The sequence below is a fragment of the Barbatula barbatula genome, assembly GCF_947034865.1.
Source record: "Barbatula barbatula genome assembly, chromosome: 14".
NCBI classification, from domain to species: domain Eukaryota; kingdom Metazoa; phylum Chordata; class Actinopteri; order Cypriniformes; family Nemacheilidae; genus Barbatula; species Barbatula barbatula.
In genome coordinates, this window is record NC_136777.1 from 4,974,152 (window position 1) to 4,997,667 (window position 23,516).

The 23,516-nt window shown below is 38.6% G+C and overlaps 2 protein-coding genes across 3 annotated transcripts in view; one reads left to right on the forward strand and one right to left on the reverse strand.

Annotated features, from left to right (window-relative positions):
- The window catches only part of LOC306903664 (nesprin-2-like), a 77,408-nt gene extending 72,320 nt beyond the window's left edge, over nt 1-5,088 (forward strand). Inside the window, exons 96-105 of one of the 2 annotated variants that reach the window (XM_079473015.1) lie at nt 569-625; nt 1,026-1,153; nt 1,257-1,377; nt 1,461-1,660; nt 1,880-2,080; nt 2,648-2,776; nt 2,856-3,047; nt 3,175-3,222; nt 3,410-3,459; nt 3,732-5,088. In XM_079473015.1, the coding sequence (XP_079329141.1) occupies nt 569-625; nt 1,026-1,153; nt 1,257-1,377; nt 1,461-1,660; nt 1,880-2,080; nt 2,648-2,776; nt 2,856-3,047; nt 3,175-3,222; nt 3,410-3,459; nt 3,732-3,942 (1,337 nt within the window). In that variant the 3' untranslated portion in view covers nt 3,943-5,088. The remainder of the gene's footprint in view (nt 1-568; nt 626-1,025; nt 1,154-1,256; nt 1,378-1,460; nt 1,661-1,879; nt 2,081-2,647; nt 2,777-2,855; nt 3,048-3,174; nt 3,223-3,409; nt 3,460-3,731) is intronic. The other variant, XM_079473016.1, reaches the window with a different exon arrangement.
- Nucleotides 4,871-18,455, reverse strand: esr2b (estrogen receptor 2b). Its single transcript, XM_079473017.1, has 10 exons — nt 18,241-18,455; nt 12,596-13,113; nt 12,237-12,427; nt 10,947-11,063; nt 10,258-10,608; nt 9,840-9,978; nt 7,709-7,842; nt 7,210-7,393; nt 6,335-6,541; nt 4,871-6,037 (listed from the first exon to the last, which is right to left on the reverse strand). Exons 2-10 carry the CDS (start codon nt 13,030-13,032, stop codon nt 5,971-5,973), a joined length of 1,827 nt encoding a protein of 608 aa, XP_079329143.1. The 5' UTR covers nt 13,033-13,113; nt 18,241-18,455; the 3' UTR covers nt 4,871-5,970.
- Nucleotides 18,456-23,516: the final 5,061 nt, after the last annotated feature.

Genomic DNA, 23,516 nt, shown 5'->3' on the forward strand with positions numbered 1-23,516 from the left:
AAGAATCATCATTATAAAAAGGCGCTGAATTAATGACTAAATCAGGTTGATTTTTTCATTTGGAAGCTTTTTACATGCCTGTAAACTGTAGGGACAGGTTTGTGACCATATTTTGAAAATGACCTGCCTCATTTCTCTTCGTTGTTCTACATTTACCAATAAGAAATATAAATACAAAATTTAAGTTCTTGTCTTTTGCAAAAGGCAACAATTCATGCTACAGAATAATCGTATTTATTATTTTCACGACAAAAAAAAATGCACATAACATTACATTGCAGTATATTACGTCAAGTGTCAGATTCCACGCATAGATTCTCGAAAATCACTGGCAGTGTGAATGAACAAAATCTAACGATCCCGGGACAAATTCCTGGACACATTTTCCATGTATTTTCCAGGATCTCTGTGTGAAAGGGGCTTAGATCTGATATTTATTTGCTTTGTAAGGGTGAGTTTTGATCTCTGTAATCTGCTGCTTTTTAGAGTGTATTCAGATTTCTGTCTGTTATCTACTGCTCTTTCAGAATGTATCTAGATCTGTCTGTCTGCCCCTTTTCTGTTACAGATGTAGAGGTCACTGAGTGTTCTGAATCATTTGCTAAAGCTCTGAGAGATGTGACCGGTAGGCATCAGCCTGCTGCATGCTTTTAACACTGTGCCTGCAAAAATGCATATGTGTTTCTGATGTTTCAGCATATTTAACACTACCTTCATCATTAACCCAAGCCAAGTGCACACCCTGGTGACCTACATTCTTTATTCCCACCAAAACCAGGTCATCTACATTTCTTTACTGATCTCTTTCAGGCATTGAAAGTGCACATTCTTGATGGCTCTTGATGTTTTATGCTTGCCAGGATTTGTTTTTACCTGTGCATTGCTGCACGGCTGCATGTACAATACGATGCACAAGGTTCACATGAATGTTTGTTTATGTGTGGTTTGAGATCATCTGTGACCATTGACTTCCTGCACGGCTGCTTGCTGCCATATTCATGGTTACTCGTCTCTCTTTTTCTCAGGCGGGAGGTCAATGGAGACATGGCACTCTCCAGACATGCCAGACAGAAAACGAGGGAACAGAGACATGATGCACAACCTGACTTCTTCACCCGCTGACAATAGCTCACAGTACTACCCAGAGGCCTATGTGAGTACACACACAACCCTACACACTCAGAATCTATATTTTTATTGGCCAAGTAAGTTTACATGCACACAGATGTCTTGATTCATATCACTTGTTTCTGCAGGATAAACTCATGTCCGAGTGTGCTGGTAACATAGACAGTATCAAGCGAGTAAAACTTATTCTGGATGAAGAAGAACTGGTGGATCATGGACTTACGGCCCTCTCTGCAGCAGACCGGACAGGTAACACACATTGTTTGTATCATGTGCACCCTAACTAAATTGAGTTTCAAAGATGGCTGACCTTTGCCCTCCGGTGACTTTAGGGGTCATTGAGCGATGGGAACTCCTGCAGGTGCAGTCGTGCGATGTGCCGCAGGACCTTCAGCACTGGCACAAACTGAACTCTGACCTCTGCAGTGTCACGACATGGCTGCACGCTGTGATGCCTGAGCTAGAAAAACTTCAGACGCTAGAGCCGAAAAACACCATCAGAGACATTGAGAGCGATATCCACAAACTCAAGGTACTGAGAGAGACAATTGGGAGCCGTAGAAACTGGGGCAAAGTAGAATGAATTAATATCAAAGTTCACGCTTTGCATTATTTGCTTTTTAACGTGTCTAAAGGTTGACAATCATCTAATTATAGGCTGTTTACAGTTGCCAAGCCAAGTAGCAACTTGACAACGGCTTTGGAAAATGTAAGACTCACTGTGTCATATCTGATTGTTTTTTCTCATTAGGAAATGCAGAAAACGTTTAACAGCTACAAATGCGTGATGATTGGTGTTAATCTAAGTGGGCGGGGCTTCCAGCACGGAGACAGCACAGAACTACAGGAACTGCGTGAGAATCTCCAGTCAGCCAATCAGAAATGGGCACAAGCATGTTCGGCGCTGGACAGCTGGGAACGTAGACTGCATCAAGCGCTCATGGAGTGTCAGGTGAGGAAAACAACTGTGACGTATTTGAAAAAGTCTTTGAACGCAATGACAATGAGTTTGATGGAAAGATAAAACCACAAGGAATCACAAGAGGTTTGTTTTTCGACATCATCACTGGATGCTTTAAGCAAGCAAAGCCAAATTTCTGTGCACTTTCACAACAAAGTGAAGATTTTAGACTCTTTCGCTTCTTACATAATGCTCCAACAAAAAACTGAGTTTTGTGGTTGATTGTTTGCTTCTTAACTTTGGTACAAGCTGTTCTTGAACAGTTAGCGTACCATGCACCGCATACGTTTCAAAGGTCTCTAAATCTTCCCGTCAACTTGTCAAGCTGTCACATTTCTGTAGAAACAAAACCCTTGTTTCTGCTGCTACTGTAACTTAACATGCCACCACCATCATAGAAATGTTTCAGACAGACATGAGGTGCTCAAACTGCTTGATGGGAGTCCTTGAAAAATGTTCTCATCTTTAATGGTTCCCTAGCCCCTGTTTTACCAAAAATTATGTTAAGTCGCACAAGAACACCGTGTCATTCAGCCTTTACGTTGTGTTTTCTCTCAGGAGTTCCACGAGACTCTTCATTCTCTGCTTCTGTGGTTAGCTAAAGCCGAGAGCCAGCGTTACATGGTCAACATCCACGACCAAAGCACAGACCTCAACATCCTCAGAGAGCATCAGGACACACTCAAGGTAAGTACGGCATCTGTGAAACATTTGTGTAACCCCTGACCACACCAGTCCTACTGAGAACCGTGTTTTCTGCGCGTAGGCTGTTCACCAGGACTTACAGTCGCGTGAGAATGAGGTCTGCTCCCTGCAAGAGATCTCCTCTCAGATCTTGCTACAGGACCAGGGAGAAGACACGCTGGAGGCCAAAGAGAAGGTTCACGTCATCAACAACAAACTACGGCTGCTGATCAGACAGATCGCACATGACCTGCAGACGCTGCAGACCAGACTGGTATGTTTTACTTTCAAACTGATACATTCTCTCTTTGTTTGCAGATTAGGCTGCAGTTGACTCCACCCCCAAAGCCCCCACACACACACAAACACACACATATGACAGTTTTGCTGTTATTTTGCAGGATTTGTCGGTTTCTGATATTCGAGGGACAGCGTCAACACAACATCAGGTACAGAACCAATTCTTCCATTAAATGTATTTACATTTTCTGCCCGCCTCTGAAGAAATTGTATTATATAAATTATATAAACCAAGTAAGGTTAATAATATGTAAATGTACTCTTTTGATCCCTAAATGACCCCTTTAAGAGACCTCTGAGAAACACAGACTATTTTCTCTCTCTCTTTCTCTAAAGGACAGCGCAAGGGATGGAGCTGTTATACGGGGATCTCCCACGAGTGTCAAGTAAGCAGAAATAGTTTTTTTTTATTTGCGTGAGTATGTGAGCATATCCAGCACCTGAAATAATATAAAGACACTTCAAAACAGCCATTATTCGCAAACGGTGGATAAAACCTTGAAAAATAAATGAACCCGCCAAATCACAGAGATGCCAATTTGCTATATAATATCACAGGACCTTGGTGTTCGTCAAAATATTACAAACAGTTACAATTAACTTTTATCATAAAATAAGTCATTTTGTGAATTACAGCGTGTCTCTCTTCTTTCTGTAGGCGTGATAAGTCAGATTCATCCCCCGGAAGGCCGTTTCTGTATCGTGTGTTACGAGCTGCAATACCGCTTCACATTCTCTTTCTTCTCCTGCTGGTTGTGGCCTGTCTGGTGCCTCTCTCAGAAGACGACTACAGCTGTACTCTCTCCAACAACTTTGCCCGATCATTTTACCCCATGCTCCTCTATACCAACGGACCCCCACCCACATGAGAATAAACCCTTGGACCTTTGATTGTAGAATTGATCTTTTCTTGGATATATTTCGTGTGGCAGATGCTGTAGCCATGAGAGACACATAACTTTTACTGCAACGGTCAGAACCGTGCAATTGTCTATTATTACAGAAAGGGTTTGCTATAAAGCTATTTGTACATGAAACCTCTCCTCAAGAACCTGTGTGTTCGAAATATATATAAATTATTTAAGAGCTTTCGTGGGAAAATACAAGGGGCAAGAAAGCCTCAGCAAAGGTGCACTGAAACTATAATATGTAGCAGAAGAGAACTCATCGAGAGAACTTCATGGAGAGATATTTGGTCTCGGTCAAAAAGAAATGTATTTATTTTTTAAATGTAAATGACAGATGCATTTAACTTATAGCTAACATAGAATCCAAGGTGTTGTGCGGTGACGATAATATTAAATATCTTTAATGACTTTAATGGTCAATGCCATGGAGGTTAGAATGAAGAGAGCTGTCAGGGTGTGTGCAAATTATAAGTCTTTTATGGTTAATTTATTATTATTTTTAGTGTATGTGTGTGTGTGTGTGAATAACATACAGTATAACTACTGAAATTATCAAATGCTTTAAATTAATGATATTTGTTTTGCTTAAGCTCTATGGCTTTGTAATCGGTTGCTTAGTAGGAGACTTCGGTGTCCATTTGTCTCTATGATCATAAAAAGATCTATTGACATTTTACGTTACGGCTCTAGTGTCAAAATCTATACACTGAAATTCAGAGTGGGTGGAAAAAAACTTGTCACAGATTCACTTTTACTAACTGCCAAAGTAACAAACTTTGTTTTGTCCTCAATTTAACTAAATCATTTTTATCTCCTGGTCAGGTGATGCGTTTAAATTAAATTGTTTCAGCATATCATGTCAACTGAAATACATCATAAATCACAGAGAAACATTCACTTCATTACGAATTTATTTTGCAGAAAAGTTGCACTGCCAATGTGAGATGGTTGACAAAGACGATAGAGATAAGTGTGCAGTTTGTGCTTTTTTCTCAGTTTGAAGTTGCTCTCTACAAATAAACGCTTACATGTTCCCTCATCTAGTCCCCACGGCTTCATTTAACTTCTCTGTGAACAGTTTTGCCAATAAAAATCATCAGTGACTTGAATTCCACTTCCTGTTATTTCCTTAGGATACAGAGACCAATATAACACTTTTAGCACCTGGAAAACATTGTTTTAAGTAATCTAATAGTACATCAGTACATCCAACAGTCGTTTCCAGAATTAACTTGGTTTTCTGAATGTGTGTAAGCGGAGCTTTACATGAACAACACAGACATTGTTTTAAAGTCACATATACATTCAATGACAGGTACTTTTTAAACCATAAAGGTTTATGATCGGCAAGCACCACAGAGCAGCAATTACAACCACCCAAGCATCTTAGAAATTAACAGACAAAATGTACAAAAATGCATAAAATATTTTGTGTATGCACATTTTCATTTAGCAATAGTTTGGCCTTTAGAGAATGAGTGGAACAAATAAGACAGGATATTTTTCTCCACTGGTACTGATGGTGGTTAACTGGTCAGTGCACCATTATTTCAATGACAACACTGATTTACCCAATGCTGTGAATTTGTTGTGGACAACTGACCAGTGAATGGCAGACGGGGGAGTGTACTTGCAACTTGTGCATCTCTGTCTGAGTGAAATATCAGCTTTGATAAAAACCCGCTACGTCTATAAAAAGATTCAGCAGTAGAACGAGACTGAGAACATTAAACACGACATTTTAGGATTCTAGGAAAAATAACTTTTTTATCAGGTTGACATTATGCCAACCTGACACAGGCAAATGCACAGACAAATAATGTAGCGCAAATGTAATGTTAATGATGAAGCGGGATTGAGAGCAATTTTTGAGTCCGGTTTGGGTCAGGTCATTTGTGTCATTTGCTACAGGATAATTGTCTTTTCCAGGTCTGGTTGGTATCCAATGCTTGATCCGTGTGAGATTTCACCCCACAGAATAAAAAACTGTCAGTCTGTCTCCATGTGCTCTCTGTGCAGGCCAGAATGCAACACCTTGGCCACTGACTCCTTAGCACTAGAAAGACAAAGATGTTATGCAATAAGTTGTTCTCGATGTTTTGAATCAATCTTCACAATCTATGTATAACATAAACATTATTAGTAAAATAACAGGATCAGTAAAACAAAATACTTTTCTAGATTTAAAAACCTTTAGTTAAATGTTACATTGTAACCTAACTAAGCAATGTTCTTGGATGAGTAAGAAACTGCTGTTCAGTTGTTCAAAAGTTCTTTCAAAACCTTCTGATGACGAATTGATAGCTCACTAAATATATTTACATAATATTTTGGATCATCAGAATTGACTTACCTTGGACTGTGATGGCTCTCCTGTCTATTCTCTTCTGTTTTTGCAGTCTGCTGTTTGGACGTATGGTTGTTCTGTGTGGATTCGGTGTGGACCGCCAGCATCCGGCTGCTCTGAGACGTGTTGGCATCCAGCATCTCCAGCAGCAGATCATACAACAACACCACGTTTTTCCTCTTCATGCTTGACAGATGCTCAATGCCTTTGTTGCTGTGCGCAACAGGATAAGAACAGCGTGAGCCGCTTTATCTGTACTGCCTGATCAGCAAACTTACAAACAATTAAAGTGCTAAAGAATATTGTTAACAATCCTCATCCACAAGCTCCTGATCCATAATCAATGACCATACTTTACTCTCTGCTACACCCTTACAAGCATTGTGCTCTCAACTTGTCCAATGTTGTTCATTTTTGACGTCTTTTTCTCAGTACTACCTTTACAAAAATGCTTTTAAACATCACGTTTCTTTCTCTCTGTCTCCATCTTTCCCCAAAATCTGAGACCACAAAAATAATGTTTTTTATAGGGGTTTTGAGATAGTAAAGCCCTACACCTACCCCTAGACTTACCCTTAACCTAAACTTAAAATAAAATGAATTATAAGTCTTAAATCAATCCCTTTATGGTCTGGAATGTGATAGAAAAATGTAAAAAAGCATTTTCAGCAAGAGGTGGATTAGAACCCTGGTCTTCAGTGCCAAAGCTTTACTCACTTTACACCTTACGCCACTGAAGTGGCACATGATGGGCAGAGCTAGTGCACATAATCTCATGCCAACAAGGCGGGTATTTGTATTCAGTGTAAATAGACACTCGGTTATTTAAAATCCACTTTTGTTGAAATAGAATTAAAGTAAAAAAACGTCTCCAGAGGTACCTTAGATGTCTAATATGTGACAGCAGCATCAGCAGATGAGCGAGTCGGATGGACTGCTGCTGTGTGGACAGTCCGGTTCTGGAAATGGTCCAAACCAGAGCGTCAGTCACAGAATCGAGCAGTTTCAGAACCTTCCCTCGGCTCTCCACATCTTCAGGAGTCTCGGGCGAGCCCGGACAATTATCTGTTCCAATCAAACAAAACCAGACATCTAAGGATTCATAAAGGGACTTTGGTCTGGGGCAGAACCTAACCTATAACCTATTGGTCAGCGATCATACTACAGTATTGAGACACAAGAGGGCAGTGTTGGCAGGTGACCACCGAGCAAGTCTGTAAATGTTGTTGAACAAGTCTGAAAGTGTTTACTATGTCATCCCCTCTCTGACCTAGGGTTATGTATAGTTATGAATCTACTGTATGATGTATTGTAATGCACATGGGATACGAATAAAAGTACTCTCACCCAATACCACATATAAACAGAACTGTGTCTTACTAGAGTTGAGAAGGATCATGGCTTTGAGACAGACAAATTCCTCTCGCTGTAGCTTTAATTCTCTGAATCTAGAGGTTGTGGCAAGCAGCATGTCAAAGATCTCCATGATGCCTTCGACACAACTCCCTTCGTCCCTGAGGGAGAGAAAGAGAGACAAAAGAGAAAAAACAATTTCTCTTTTGTATCTGCACTGCTCAAACATGCGCTCCTACCAGTGTTAATATCAGTCAGCAACACCTGTGACATCAATCCCAATAAGACGTCATGACAGTGTAGCAGTTGCTCTCTGTGTTGTAAAAGATAAAACCATGTGGCCATTTGTTTAGGATTTTTCCGATGCCTAGTCACCAATAGACAATTAAATAAACTGTGCCAGAAGTGGTCTGTATGATAAGGGCTATATTTCTATTTTCAATTTGTTTCGCAAACAAATATTACGTTTGATCACTATGTTAGATACTATGTTGGTGCCTTTCTGATGTTTTTTACCCTTTTTTACCCCCTGATAATTCTGACCTGATGTTACATAGCAAGAGTTACACAAAGTTTCTTCAAATGTATTTGCTGGGAACATTTTCCACATGATAAACAACTAATTTGAGCAAGTCAATAATGACAGTGTGTTTTCAGCTTTGGCCCAACATGTAAATGAACAGGGCCACGTTGCCGTTGTCATGACACTCAGTACACGTCATGTTTTCAGTCGACTGTGTGCGAGAATCAACACCAGACACTGTGGTGTGTGACCATAACAGGGTAAATATGCAAACAAGACAAAAATAATTCACCGGTCAGAAATAAAAGAAAGTGTTACTATGACACTGCATAACACATTTGAAAGGGTTAATTTCACAAAAAATACAAATGCATCAAAATTGGAGGATCATGGAAAAGAGTCTTTAAAGTGATCCAGTCATTAATTACAAAAACAGCAGACCGTGTTTTGTGTTCAGATAACATCACAGAAAATGAAAAACACACCGTCTAATACACAAACATTATCTTCCTCGCTGACACACACAAACGTCTCTGTGTGAAAAACGAGTAATAAAAACTAAGCTTTGTTATGAGAACATACCAAGGTTAGTTAAGACCCTAGAGATAATTACCAAGGAAGAAGAATATTCAGTTCCATAGACACATGACCAGATAAACAAAAGTACACACACACGAAACGTTTGTATACACACAAGACATAAGTCGTACTTAATATACTTAGCATTTTGTTCGCCTAATTATTGGATTTCAACAACCAAACAGTGACATCACAACTCTCACACATGTGGTGTAGACACAATCAAACACATAGAGCCCTACACACATAACAGATTATCTGAAGGTCAATGAAATATTCCAATAACACTAGAACTACTCACATGTTACTATCACACAAGATATGAGCTGGTCTCTCCCACTGATGGAGGACGCCTTCAGGCTTCAAACTATTCTAAAGTCTTCTTCACGCAGACAACACTGACCCATTTTTTAGCGGGAATCTGGTTAAAAATGCTTTTTTCAATGTTATTAACTTGGATCAATATGGACGCAAATGAGAAATCTTATGTCTCATATCCAGATGAAAAAACATAGACAACAATCTAAAGCAGGATCTGATTTTATCCATTAGGCATCGAATGCAGGTGAGAAGAAGTGTCAAAAAATGTAGACAGATCTCATTAAAGGCATTATAGAACATGCCATAGGAAGAACATACTGTAGTGTGGGAAGGGAAATATGTTTTCCTTTGTCAACATTTTGTATATTTTTCTTGTGCAGATAGAAAATACTTCTGCTCCAGTTGTTGCAGAAATGTTTGGACATTGTGCCGAACCTACATCATTACTATAGCAACCAGAGTGGGTGAAAAGACACACACTGAACACAAAGATCCAAACTGAACACTTGACACAATGTAGATAATCAGTGCTAATGAACGTTTGAAAAACAAATTGAAAAAATGTGTTACCAATGCCAAAGTATTCCCACGGATTCCTGTTCTACTTTAAATTCAACAAAGCGATTTGAACGTATCTGTGTTTCGACCTAATATAACATTTCATTAAAAAAATAAAAGTCAAGTGTTCGATGTGTCGTGTTTGGAACAAGTTGTTTTCCAGTTTAAAGGTTTTACCGGTTAAGTTTGAGGTCTGGTGAGAAGATGAGTTTCCCAGGATGATCCACGGATCTCCACATCAACCCCAGCATCAGAATATCCAGCCAACAGCATTCCAACAGATGCACCTGATCAGATAAACTCAGCACGACAAAACCTGTAAAAACGCACAAACGCATCCTTACACACACCTGCTGTACAATATAAAAAATAACGTGTGTCTACATATTTTATGAAATGACTAGTACACTTTTGCAAAGAAACTCATGCGATAACAAATGATACACGCTACTTCCGTATTATACTGCAGTACTATTAACCAATATAAATTAAATAAATCTATATTTTAAAAAGCTCACATTAAAGTAATACAATTCTGAGTTTCCCTGTAAAGTCATTAACACATCAATATTCTATTCTACTCTATTCCCCACACCTGGTATTTTTTTAGCCCAGCTGATCATGAGCACCAGTTCCTTGTCGGCGAGAGTGGTTAGTGACATCATCATGCTGGCCTCTGTGTACGGCTTCTTCACCTCCTCTCTCAGGTAAATCTGAGGAGGCTCCGCCTCAAGGATACAATTGACCAATTGCTCAGCTGACAGATTCAGGCCACGCTCCTCAGCACCGCCCACCGAAGGAAAGAGGTGATGGGGGGGAATGAGCGGAAATTCTAGATGATGCTGGGAACGACCTCTGACCCCTAGCGCACCGCCTGTGCTGTCTCTGGTCTGAGGGTTGCGACGATGACGGGCCCCGCGATAACTGCACCGCTCCCGCCTCACACCTGTTCATTCAAAGATTACACCCGTGCATCAGAAACACACAACTGCCATAGGATTTACCGTACGAAATATACTCGATTACTCATCATACTATATATCACAATATAACAAATTTACTGACTCAAGTCAACAACACTTTTTCAATTGACCAATTATTTGTTATTATTGCCGTGACCTTAATCACTTTATTACTGCACTAAGCTATTGGCAAGATTTTTTAAGGGCTGCATAAGTCAATAAAGTTTGAAAAGACGGTTTGGTTATAAAGGTTGCTGCTGTAGTAAATATGTGGAATGTACACACATACAAATACACAGAAAATGTACGGACGACTGCCTACCGCACTTCATCATGCCAACTTCATAACATTTTCGGAGTCGGCAGGCTTGACAGCTCTTGCGTCGACTCTTGTCGATAGTACACTGGTTGGTGGCTGGACAGATGTAGTCATTGTGTCCTGAAGAAGATAAGACGTCAAAATCAAAGTCTTGGGTACAGCTGGACTAGAAATCGATTTCTGTTAAATATAACTTTCATTTTTTTTAATTCATATAATGAAACATATATACAGTATACGTATATATATATATATATGTGTGTGTGTGTGTGTGTATGTGTGTGTGTGTGTGTGTGTGTGTTTGTGACCCTGGATCACAAAACTAGTCTTAAGCAGCACATGAACATTTGAAATAAAAGCAAAAAATACATTGTACGGGTCAAACTTATAGATTTTTATCATTAGGATATTAAGTAAAGATCATGTTCCATGAAGATATTTTGTCAATTTTCCTACCCTAAATATATAAATACTTTATTTTTGGGATGGCCTGCTACAGTACCTCTGATGAACAACTTCAGAAGCAATTTTCTCAATATTTAGATTTTTTCACACTCACAGATTACAGAATTTTAAACGGTTGTATGTCATATCCTAACAACTCATAGAACAGTAGAAAGCTTTATTATTCAGTTTTCAGATTATGTACAAATATATATATATATATATATATACAGTATATTTACAACAGTGTAATCTGATCACAGATAATTAATTGTTTGTAGTTAAAAAAACATTAAATAAAAAGGATATGCTGCAGTACCGTAGCCAGTATATACAGTCAATTTTAACATTATTATTATTTTTAAATATAAACATTATATTGTACAATTGATCTGCTTAATTGTTTCCTTACTATTGTAAGTCACTTTTCATAAAAGCATATGTTAAATGATTAACTGTAAATATAAATGTATATAAACTGCATCAACATAAATCTGCTTTGTTTTTTATAATTGGTTTTGCCTTACACAATAACAGTACGCAATCCCACTCCTGGATGTGTGTTTTAGAGTAAGAGAAAACATCCCTGTTATCACAACTATCCATTACCCAATTACACATTTATTCTACAAGGAAAATAATGAGGAGACAAAATGAATTTGGCAATTAAAAAAATGCATAATAGTGCTATTTTAGTTTTGAAAACAAATAAATAAATAAATAAATAATGTATTTTCCCTGACCAAAAAATCCAATAACAGAAGCTGCTCTTCATTAAATTCTGTTGCATTTCAGAATTTTGTCCAGTTTAAGAACATGTATTTTTAACAAGAAAAGGTTGGATCTTACCTTGAATACTTCGTTTGAAGAAAGCCTTGCACCCCTCACATGACCAGACCCCATAATGATACCCAGAGGCATAGTCATGGCACACGGCACAGAAGTGTGTGTCTCCTTTACCCACAACACCCGGTGAAAGATTAAACCCATCATTGCCTTCTAGTTGCTGCCCTAACAGCTTTGTCTGGGTAGGAACAGAACTATAAAAAATAATTAAATTATATATATATATATATATATATACGTATATACAGTAGTACACAAGGAACCTTTGGTCTCTATGGTGACATCATTTTTACAGATATATTTTAACCAAATACATTTTCTTACACTTTGGTCCACTGTACATGATGTCTATGCTTTCTCACCCGTTCTGGTTAAAATTGTGTGTCTTGCCATCCTCCCAGGTGCCATGTGTGTGCGTTTCACTGTAGGCTAGTGGAGGAGGGCAGTGCAGAGATATGGGTGTGTGTGTGGCGTGAGGAGGCCAGAAGACTGTCGGACTGAGCGGGACCAGGCTTTCAGACACGGGTGGACGTGGGTACCCCAGCACTGTAGAGGACACTTGGCTGTAAACTGATAGAGCTCTGTGGTTGAACTCTCCTCTGTGCGGTGGTGAGTAGCCCTGACTGGTGTCCACGTAGGGAGAAGGAATACAGATGGTCTGATTGTCCATGGAAAGCGAGGAAGTGTAGACTGGGGGTAAGAGGGTAATCGAGTCTCCACGATCCGCCTTGCGGAAGACCAGGTCCTGGTGTAGGGTGGGAGGGGATGACTGAACCACCGGACCAGGGGAGGAACTCATTCTGGAAATGAGAACTGAAGCGAGGTCCTGGATTAACAGATTAGTGCATTGCAGGGCCCAACTGTATCGGACAAAGCATTTCTGAAAAAACAATATCATTAGATAAGTTTTTTTTATTTTCTAATGGTGGTCAGTGTTGTATATAAGTGCTGCCTGTATTTCATTTTAAAAGTCCCTAAATCTGTTTCATATTTCCGTGGTTTTAGCAGACTTAGACAATATCATCTTCTCAAAAATTTTCGCAGGTCTCTTTAAAACTGGTGGCCTTAGCAAATGTCAAAAACTCTTCCACTGACTAGTTCGCTCTGCACAGGTGACTGGAAAAAGAGAAAAACATCGGCAAGAAATCACATGATGCACATTTTTTAATATCATTATTTCTAAATGTGTCTCAGGTACATGACGCATAGTGAGACAAGTGCTGCGGAAGGAGGTAAACAGCCTCTGTGGGAGGTTATGCTGTTCTTTCTCATACCCGGACAGACAGCATAACTGCTTTGAAAGAGTGGCTCTTGTTTTTTTATACAGGTGACATATTGAAAAGTGCTATGCCAAGAATTGCTTTGATGATGGATGACTTCCTTGTGATCGTTATAACATTTTACTGATAGCTGTCAGAAAGTTGAATTCCATAAAAGCAGATTTTACAGGTTGAAGATTTCTGTGCAATTTTAAAGTCAGCGAAGATGGCTTTAAAAGGGTTGTTAACATTCACAAAGTCTGTAATTTTCAAACAAATCCCATACAGTAACTTTTAGAAGAATCTAACACTTTAAAAAGACCCTATAACTGTCAAATGAGTCTTTAGGACCAGCAGTAATGGATTGTACAGTAGAGGTCCGTCAGGTCAGTTGTTGGTTTTAATTCAGATGTTTATTCAGTAAGAGATTTAGAGGGGAAAGTTCTTTTAAACAGCCTGTCACAAATGTCCAGGGTCCACTGCGCTTTATGTAACATTGTAACCAAAGAAGAGCAAACAGACTATGATAATTCTCAAAAGAGCCAGAATAAACAGCAGCCCAGCATGTGTGTGAGAGAAATTTATACAGCAGTTAGTACATATGTCGACACTTCAGGTTGGTTCCGCACGGACACCATCCGCCATCAAAACGTTTTTGTTAAATCACGTTTCTTGTTTGCTGTGTTCTTGTTTAAAATACCGTAATAATGCATTTCGCACTCGTTCAAAGGTTTCATCTTTACTCAAAATTCCCCAGAAGAGATCTGTGTTAGTTTGTCTAGAACAGAGCAGTCGCTGCATGCTCCTGAAATCCATAAAGTGATTTATTCGGCACCTATCATACTAAAAGAGACGAAATTTCAACGATTCAATCGTACGATCTGCTATTGGATTCAGCATTAACATTACTCAAATACCTTATAAAGAATTATTACCAAGACATCAACAAAGTTCTCTGAACATTTTTCCTCATGTTTCTAGTCCAGGTAAATCACTCAAAAATCGTTTATTCATCGCAAAGTTTCTGCAGTGAGTTATGAGAAAATTCTGAGTAAACAAACGATTGAAAGTTAAAGATAATTCACTGTAACATAGAACAGGCAAAGTATCCAACAAATTAAAATAATATTCATTTTAATACCCAGAGTTCCCTGCTTTCTAGGTTAAAAGGCATCTGCAGGTCTTCGGTCAGACATCTGGCCTATTGACTCAGTAAACAAAGAGAGTACAGGTGAGACACCGCTGTGCCAATTCTACTATGCGAAAACATCTGAAACACTGTGTTCTTCCTGAGAAGAGCACAAAAGCAATTGCATATTTCAGTACACAACACAAGATTGAACAAATGCCATGTTTCCCAAAATGTCAGTGACCACTCTACATGTTTGTAGCATGTCATCTACCCATCAGGCCACAACTCTGACTGCCACCGGACATTTAATTTGAAATTTGCCATTTTTCCCTCACCAGCCATATAAAACACTTCCTCCCTGCTTATAGTCATCTACTGGGGAACCTTTTTGGTTGTATATTTTATGAAGTAAATGACACTTTTTGGTATTATTAATTCATTTCTGACCCAAAAATGTTTTTAAAAAAAGGTAAAGCCAATTCTTCAAATGCTCACTTACAATGTAAGAGATATTTACACAAACACGAGTAGCCTAAGTGAAGTTGCGCACAAATCAGCAAATCTTTTTCAAGTTTACAGGATCAAAAAAGATCTTTCAACAATTTTACTAGTAGAAAAGCACGGTCACAGCTTTTATAGACTTCTATAGATTTTTGCTTTTAAATCCAGACAACCTCACTGTGATCAGCGAAACTGAGTTTAGCACTTTTCTACTGCCTCTCTTGTGAAGCTCTGATTGGCAACAACCCAGACACACATGCCATTGAACAAAAGGCCAAGGACAGGATGAAGAAACCCCTACACACACACACCAAAGTGCCTTGGAGAACCTTTCTCCGTCTTAATAAGATTCTCCTGCCAACTTAGAATTTCTTTGAACCTACAGCAGAATTAAGTTTCCATTTTCTTTTGGGCACCTACTGTACAGCCCCACATCACCCCAGTAACCAAAACAGAGCTGTCAACACACATTCACTAATGCACAAAATGATTTGTATTTGGAGCCATCCAACCTTTTACACCACTCATGTTCTCCTGATTGAGAAAGTTTGAAGACCTCACAGAAAACACTCTTCCTTGCGTTAGGAATGAGGGATTATAATAAAAGTTGGCCTTCTGAAAAGTGAACAACATAAAAAAAGTTATTTGAAAACATAACCACAAAAAAAAGAAATTAATAGAGTATAAGAGTGAAAACTGAGTGACAATTGACAGACTGATTATAAAGGGTGAAGTTTGATCCAATTTACCTGTCACTTTTTATATAGAGTGGTAACACAGTGGAACAGCCCACCTTCTATTTGTATGATGGTTGGACTTGCTTCAACATTATGTGGACAAAGATCACAATGTAGGAAAACCTAACATACAAAACTAAGTGAAAAGGAACAGAGCGAAAACTGTTTCACACAGTAAAAATGAAAAGCCCATAATAAAACAGACATTTCCAAATCTAAATTATGATTGGATGACTCATGCACGATCAGTCAAGTCATTGTAAAATAAATGATATCAAAGTCCCTGTCAGCTCACATGGTGACCATCTTGGCCACACCCCTGTGCAGCTACTTTCAAAGCAATCGGCATACAGGGCATACATGGACTAAGAACTGTATTTAAATGAGGAAATCTCTCATTTCTATACTAAGCAGTACATCTTCTATTACCTATACTCTCTCTGCCAATACATGCACACCTGTGATCGCAAAGAAATTCAATTACACATTAAACAGATCTCTCAATTACTATGTGTTGCTACCACTTTCATGTAACCCACTTAGAGGAGTAGTTCAGCCCCAAATGAATATTCTGTCATCATTTCAAACCTGTGCTGTGGCTTTCTTTGCTCTACAAAATACAAAAGAAGATATTTTGAAGAATGTTGGTAATTGAACAACAGTGGTACCCATTAGCTTGCATTGGTTTTGTGTCCATACAATAGAAGTGGGAGGGGACCAGCGTTGTTTTTTTTTTATCATCATTCTTCAAAATATCTATTTTTTGTGTTTTGCAGAAGAAAGAAAGTCACATATTTAAATTGTCAAGAGGGTGAGAAATTGATTTTGAGGTGAACTACTCCTTTAAAGCAGAAGTCCCCTTAAAGATGCACAGATATTTATGAACAGGATTTTTAATTTGCCGCTATGTGGACATGATCATCCAGCATTTCAAAGAAAGGTTCATTCTTAAAATCGCACTTGATAAAGAATACAGTCTTTGTTTATAGAGGGTACAGTCTGAACCCATCAGGACAAATGCCAGTGATTTTGAGTGATAACGGGCCATTTTGTCCAGCAGAAGCCCTCGTCAATTGCTTAGGAGCAAAGAGACCTCAGATTTTCTCCCTCACATTCTCCAGGGTGTCTCCCTTCAACAGCACACATATAAAAATCTTTCATTTCAGGTAGGGGAGATGGATTAGCTGGGAAATTGCTGATAGGAGCAAATGTTTAAAATATGTTCTTTGGAATAAAGTAAACGAAGAAATAAATAAAAAATAGACCAAGAATGACCGACCAAGAAAGAAAGATGAGATGGTACAGGTGGCTGTGTTAGTGACCATGGTTCACAAAATACACACAAGTGTCAAGTTGTTTGATGGTTGATTTATACAAAATAAAAATACTATGTTATGAACATCTCTCCTTATGAAATGTCAATGTTTCTTTTAAAATATATTATTTTGCACAGGCGGTCCGTTATCCTCAAATGACTGCACGCCAGGGACCCATATGCCCTATTAAAAATGCCTGATCAATAATATCAATTATATATCATGTTCAGCATTGAGTAAGACTGGGTTTACAGAGCTAAATAACATTGTCTGCAAAATTCAAAAATATGTCAGTCATCCGCATACACAAAAACAAGACAGATCTTAGAACAGTACCAGCCAATAAACACACTGAACTGAGGTAATATATAACTTCGCTTTCAAAAATGACTGATCAAGTATAGGCGACGTTCGATGCACAACTTTGATAAAGCTGCTTTTGTGTCACATAAAGCAGTTTACACTTCTATATTTATGCATCGGACGCCCTACGCAACTTTTCGTCTACCCTACATATTTAATGGTAGTGCGTGTTTCCTATAGGGATCGAACCCAAGACCTTTTCGTTGGTAAAACAGTGCGCTACCAATTCAGCTAGAGGAGCACTCAAGACACACATCAGGACGCAGTTCACCCGAAGCAATGCGCTCCAGTAAAGTTGTGTTTCAAAACACCGTAAGCATTGGCTATCACATGCGCTTTCTGAGTCCGACTACAGGGCTTGGAGACGCGCGTAAGTTTTACATAAGTGCGTAATGATTTTCATTAACTTTATTGCGTCCGAAAAGTTCCCTTTCAAAAATGTACTATGGTAACCACAGTTTCCGGCAGAAATACAGGAACGTAGTTACTGCAGTAACAGTTACGTGAGTAAAATCACAATAAAAAATAAAGCGTGCCTTTCAAACTGCGTAAAGCTTTAAGAATATTTCCGGAATTTTGTATCATAGTGAAAAAACAAAGGTGACATGTTTGGGTTGTAAAAAAAGTTACTAGGGTGCTTTATCCATGATACTGTGCTTGACATCATACATTTGAGTTAAGTTATTAATACCCACTTACCGACAGCAGTCAGCAGGTGATGTGGAGCAGGAGAGCAGAGATCTGTTTGGTCAGCTGTGAACGCGCAGAGCCGTCAGACGCATCTGGTTTACTGCGCACGAAAAACGAAAGAAGAGCACGGGTACACAGAGGGAGAGAGAGAGAGAGATGCAACACCTGGCAGTGTCCTAATACCGCACTTTGACTGGCTGTACTTTGGCAAAACATCGTTCTTTGGATACAGAGATAAAAAGAGCGCGTCACCGCTTGCCGCGCCCTCCCGTAGCCGCCCCCAGATTCACTGCATGAGACAGAGGTTTGCAACACGTATGACAAAAAAGCAGTAGCCTACTGCAGTAAATTGATTAAAATTCTCAAATGCATTAAGGCAAGGATCTCTGTGGTTCATTTCCGAGAGTCGAACTGAGTTTTATTCTAGATAGATCCGGCAAAAAACTTGGTTTAGGATCCAAGAACTGATGGGTTAAGGGACAAACCAGAAACGTACATTATCTGTCCTTGAACTGTTACAGTGAATATTTCATCCAACATCTAAAACTGACCGATGTTTGATTTATGTGAGTTGTTCTGTAAAGGAATATGTCATTCATTAGGCTCTCAGATATATAAAAACTATTTTGAAAATCATGTCTTGTGTCCTCAGCCAAATTGGACCTACAGCTTTCATAGTTTTGTTGTACTAAAAAATTATTTACAAGAAAAATCAATCCATAGCACGTAATTCATATCAATTGATTAAAAACATGAAATTATACATAAATTCTACAAATAAGTACAATTTTACAACTGTCCCCATGTTTTTGGTCGGTCCGGTCATGTTAACATATAATGTGTGCAATACACCTTTGGAAGACATAATTTGACTGAGGTGAAGCTGACCAAGGGTGAGTTCTGTCATTGAATTGTATGATTTTAAGTTTGTTTTTGTATGTTTTTGAAGGATGGCGAGCTAAATTGTGAGGCCCTATCAAGGTAAATATACGTTTCTGATAGAATGTCCCTTAAAGATTTACAGTAAGTCATAAACTTGCAAATTATTTTGAATAACAGTAACATTTCGCCTGATTTAATGGATCCTTATCCCTTTTATCTGCCTAAGTTTTTATTGAATGTCTGTTTAATGCTCTTAAATCTGATATTGTGTTAACCTTCATTGAATCTCCATTATACAGTATTTAGTTTCTAAGGCTTTGCATCATCAGACTTTAACCGGATGCTTTTTGTCCTTCTTGATTTTACATAAGAACCTTAAAGCTACAGCTTTTAAGGAGCTGGTCAGAAGACAAAAATGTATCATAAGTAAAAAATTTAATACAATTTTCAAGAATTAGATTTATTTTACAAATGAATCCATCATATGCTTAGCATTCATATGCTGTATTTAATATTAGCTGTGTCACAACAGCAGAGTCCAAATGAAGTGTTTGTGGTCTGAAAGATGTTTTCCACATCAACGGCACTTAAAGATATGAGCAGCATTAGCCAAAGAAAAACAACAGAGAAAACTGGAGAGAAACTCTAGCAAATGTTAGACAATTAAAATGACTCATTGAGAATGAATCAATGAATAGATACAGTGCTGCACGTGAGCACTCATATTCTTTTCAACCTCACTGACATCCTCTGTTCTCAAGTTTTTCAAATCTTACGTATGAAATTCTTTATCTCCCTCTCGCTTTCATCATTGACAAATGATTTTTAAAAAAAAAGGTGGGCGGGATATGAGAATCATCTGCAAATCCTTGTATTTCCTTCTCATCTAACAAGACTGGCCAACTGCTTTACACGTCCATAGCGGAACACAAGTTGGAACGGGAGGTGAATTAAAGAACCGTGTGTTCCTTTTCAAGATCTCTCCATATACTCTTTCATTTGCAGAGAAACTGAGGGGAGGGAAAGAGGCAGAGAGATAGAGAGGGGGGAGGAGGAATACTGAGGGGGCAACGAGTTGAATGTTTTGTTCCGTCATATGCTGCTTACAACGTTTCTCGGCAGGGAAAGTTTAATTCTCTAGAATGCCGTTCGTAATTATTTCTGAATTACAGTTATTTCTCCGGCTGGTCTCTGCATGGAAGCAGTAATGGCGAATGCCAGGTGGAGTGGGCAGAGCTGGGTTTTCAGCAGAGTCCATTATCTCCCGTAATAGACAGTCGCTAGTAAAATGAACTGGCATTCACTTTCGAAAATGGATCTATTGGTGGTTCAGTTAATGGCTCGGGAGAGATAGTTCTATAGATAACAGGTCTCCATGTACTAGAGCCCACCTTTTCATTTAAACCAGTTTGGCTTTGGTCCTAAAATTCTAAGATTCTAAGAAAGTTTAGAACAATGTTTTACATCATAATTATACAAAAAGTAACTTAGAAAAATGACTCTTTGCGACTCTTTCTCAGTGTGGACTGGGAGTCATAAAACTCAGTTCTGCAAGATTTGCTTTCATGTCCTAATGGACTTTTTATGATGCACAGTAGGGCAGTTGAACAAACCAAGTGTTTTGCAACAACATTTAGCCAAAGACTGTTGCTCATATTGTTTTCGACATCAGTGAATAAATACAAAGCAATAACTTGTCTCTTATAACTGATTCACAATCAGATTTTTTTATTCTAGCTGCTAGATGACCCCAAATCAGTTATCAGAATTTCCAGGCCAGTTAGTTTTAATTGCTCAAGTACTTTGAGTTTTACAGTAACGATAAGTCATTTTCTGTTCAAAGACTTGCACTGAATGGAACTACCCCATAAAGTCAACTTGATGGAAAAATAAGATGTTGTAAGGTTTCGGTGTCCATGAACCTGCTGGTCAAAGACCTTCTCCTGTCAGAATAATAGACTGTGCATCTAGAACCTTCCATCCCTGAAAGATGCAACGCATACTCCCCTTAACACATGAAAGTTAACCAAGGCTGGCCAATCCTGCATCTCTTGACTTGGTTCTCATTATATGCAATACTTCTAACTCATTTAGCAGACGTGAAAAATAAATAATAAATCAACAATATCACTATCGCAATAATAGATTTTATGAGTAAACCTGAGTACAACAGCTGTAGCAAAATCATTTTGCTGAGTAACTGTGAAAAACTACACTGTCAGAAAAAAGACACAAAAACTGTCACTGGAACGGTGCCACTTAAAAAGGTTCTTAACGGGACCCATTTAGGTACAGATATGTATACATTTGATGCCTATATGCCTACTAATATGAACACTTTAGATTTAAAAAAAAGTGTACTTTTTGTACCATTTTTCTGACAGGGATATCGGCAGATTGTGATTTTGAGAACAACAGGTAGACCTGTGCAGCAGCGATGTTTAAATGGCCTATCGTGAAGTAATGTAGGCTGTACAGTATAGTGAAACAAATTAGATGTGACTTAAGACTTTTCCCCTCCCATATACCTTCAAAGATCTGCCTGGGAGGTTGTGGTCAAGCCATCGCAGTTTGGGCGGGGGCCAATTTCAGAGTGCCATCGGCAGCCGCAGGGTCACAGCGGTGGGCACGAAGGTGGTCTTTGTGGAACATCTGCTTTTAAAACCCATCGCCGTTGTAGAGACAAAAACAAAGGCAGAATCTTTCAGGGGTTTTGACAGGTGTGTGACTTTAAGGTCAGTTTTCAGTGACTGTAAGGTTAACTGTTGTTTTTTAGCGCGGTTATACGAGCGAGCCAGGTGAAATAGATGGTTTGGCTTGGGGTGCAGAGAACTGGCTTCTGATGGTTGACACCTTAGCAGGGAAGAAGCACCAGACGTCAGAGTCTGAACTCTGAAGCACTGCTGAGACTAGTTCAAGAAAAGCTGTTCCAAACACAAGAAAATATTTTTTTAATAACCCTCTGTTAGAAGATGGAAGGCCTTTGCTGCCATGGCAACATGCAGGTTTTTCTCAAACCTGGGCTGTCTAGGTCAAGTAACTGATTTAGAGACAGGTTGTAAGTATTTGTGTGAGAATGAGAGAGAGAGAGAGAGTCTATACTATAGTAAAAACATGATGATGGGTAGAAAAGCTTATGTGAAAGTCTTACAATGAAAGACTCTTCAAAAGACTTTCACAAGAATAGGTTCATATGAAAAGCACACAAGGAAAGGAGTACTTCTACAATTTAGGTTATAGTTTTGTTCGAATATTCAACTTTGCCGCACCATTTGTTCTAGAAACATGAATGATAGCTCAATTTGTGTGACTTGTTGAGGAGAAGCGCGGTATTACTTTGAATTATTCACCTAACAGACTATAATTCCATAAATTTATATTGGAAAAGATGTTAAAAGATTCATTAATAGATGCTTAACAGAACAGAAAAAAACACTCAAGGACCTAAGAAAAATATTTGTTATTTTTGAGCTGTAAACTTGTAAACTTGCTGGTTGGCTCAGAAACGTGTTGATGCATATTTATAATCAAAACCCCACGTTTACACTGAGACACCTTAATACTACCTGAACATTTGCTCATGAGAAAAGAACAGATTATTGAGATTATCACTCGCCCGATGGTTGGAAAAAAAAGTCTCTTTCTGCTTTACTAGATCAGATCTGACACTCTAAAGCACCAAAATTGTCGCCTTTTTCCTTCTTCTCTTTCCATGATATTTCATTCCGTAAAGCTTAAATTCTCTGAAATGTCTGACCGTTTAGCAGAATTTCAATGATACTGTTACAGGGCTGAGATAGTTTTTGATAATTTCTTTTTACTGAACTTGCTGAATGTTTTTAAGGCCAGATGTTGTGGAAAATGAAATCTGGGACAAAATCGTAAATCATCTTGAGCGTTGGAGGGGAAAAGGGCGTTGAACGATAAAGCTTCATCCCAAAGCCTATTTTTTGGTCTTAGCAGCACGTTCATATTAAAATTCTCTGATTCGAACGGTTTAGCTCATTGCACACGTTCAATTGTCATGGAAGATTGTCTGATAATCCGGTTCATTTACAGATCCAATTGGTTCAGGTCTCGCATTTCCTTAATGGAGGAAAATAAACACACCTAAAGGTTTTGCAGTGGGCCTACTAACTAAAGTAGATTAAAGTTGAAATGCAGTAAAAACATCTCTATTCACATTCATTTGTTTAGTGATTAGCCAGAGACAAACATGTCAAAAAACAAGCACACATAAACAAGAGATGAAGACAAAATGCAGTAACAGTAACAAAAAAACATCTATCCCAGTGGTCTCCAACGTGGTGCCCGTGGGCACCTGGTAGCCCGCATGAACTCTGTAACGTGCCCGCTAAACACAGGGCTTTCCAATAATGCTCAAGACAGTTGACAAATCTGTG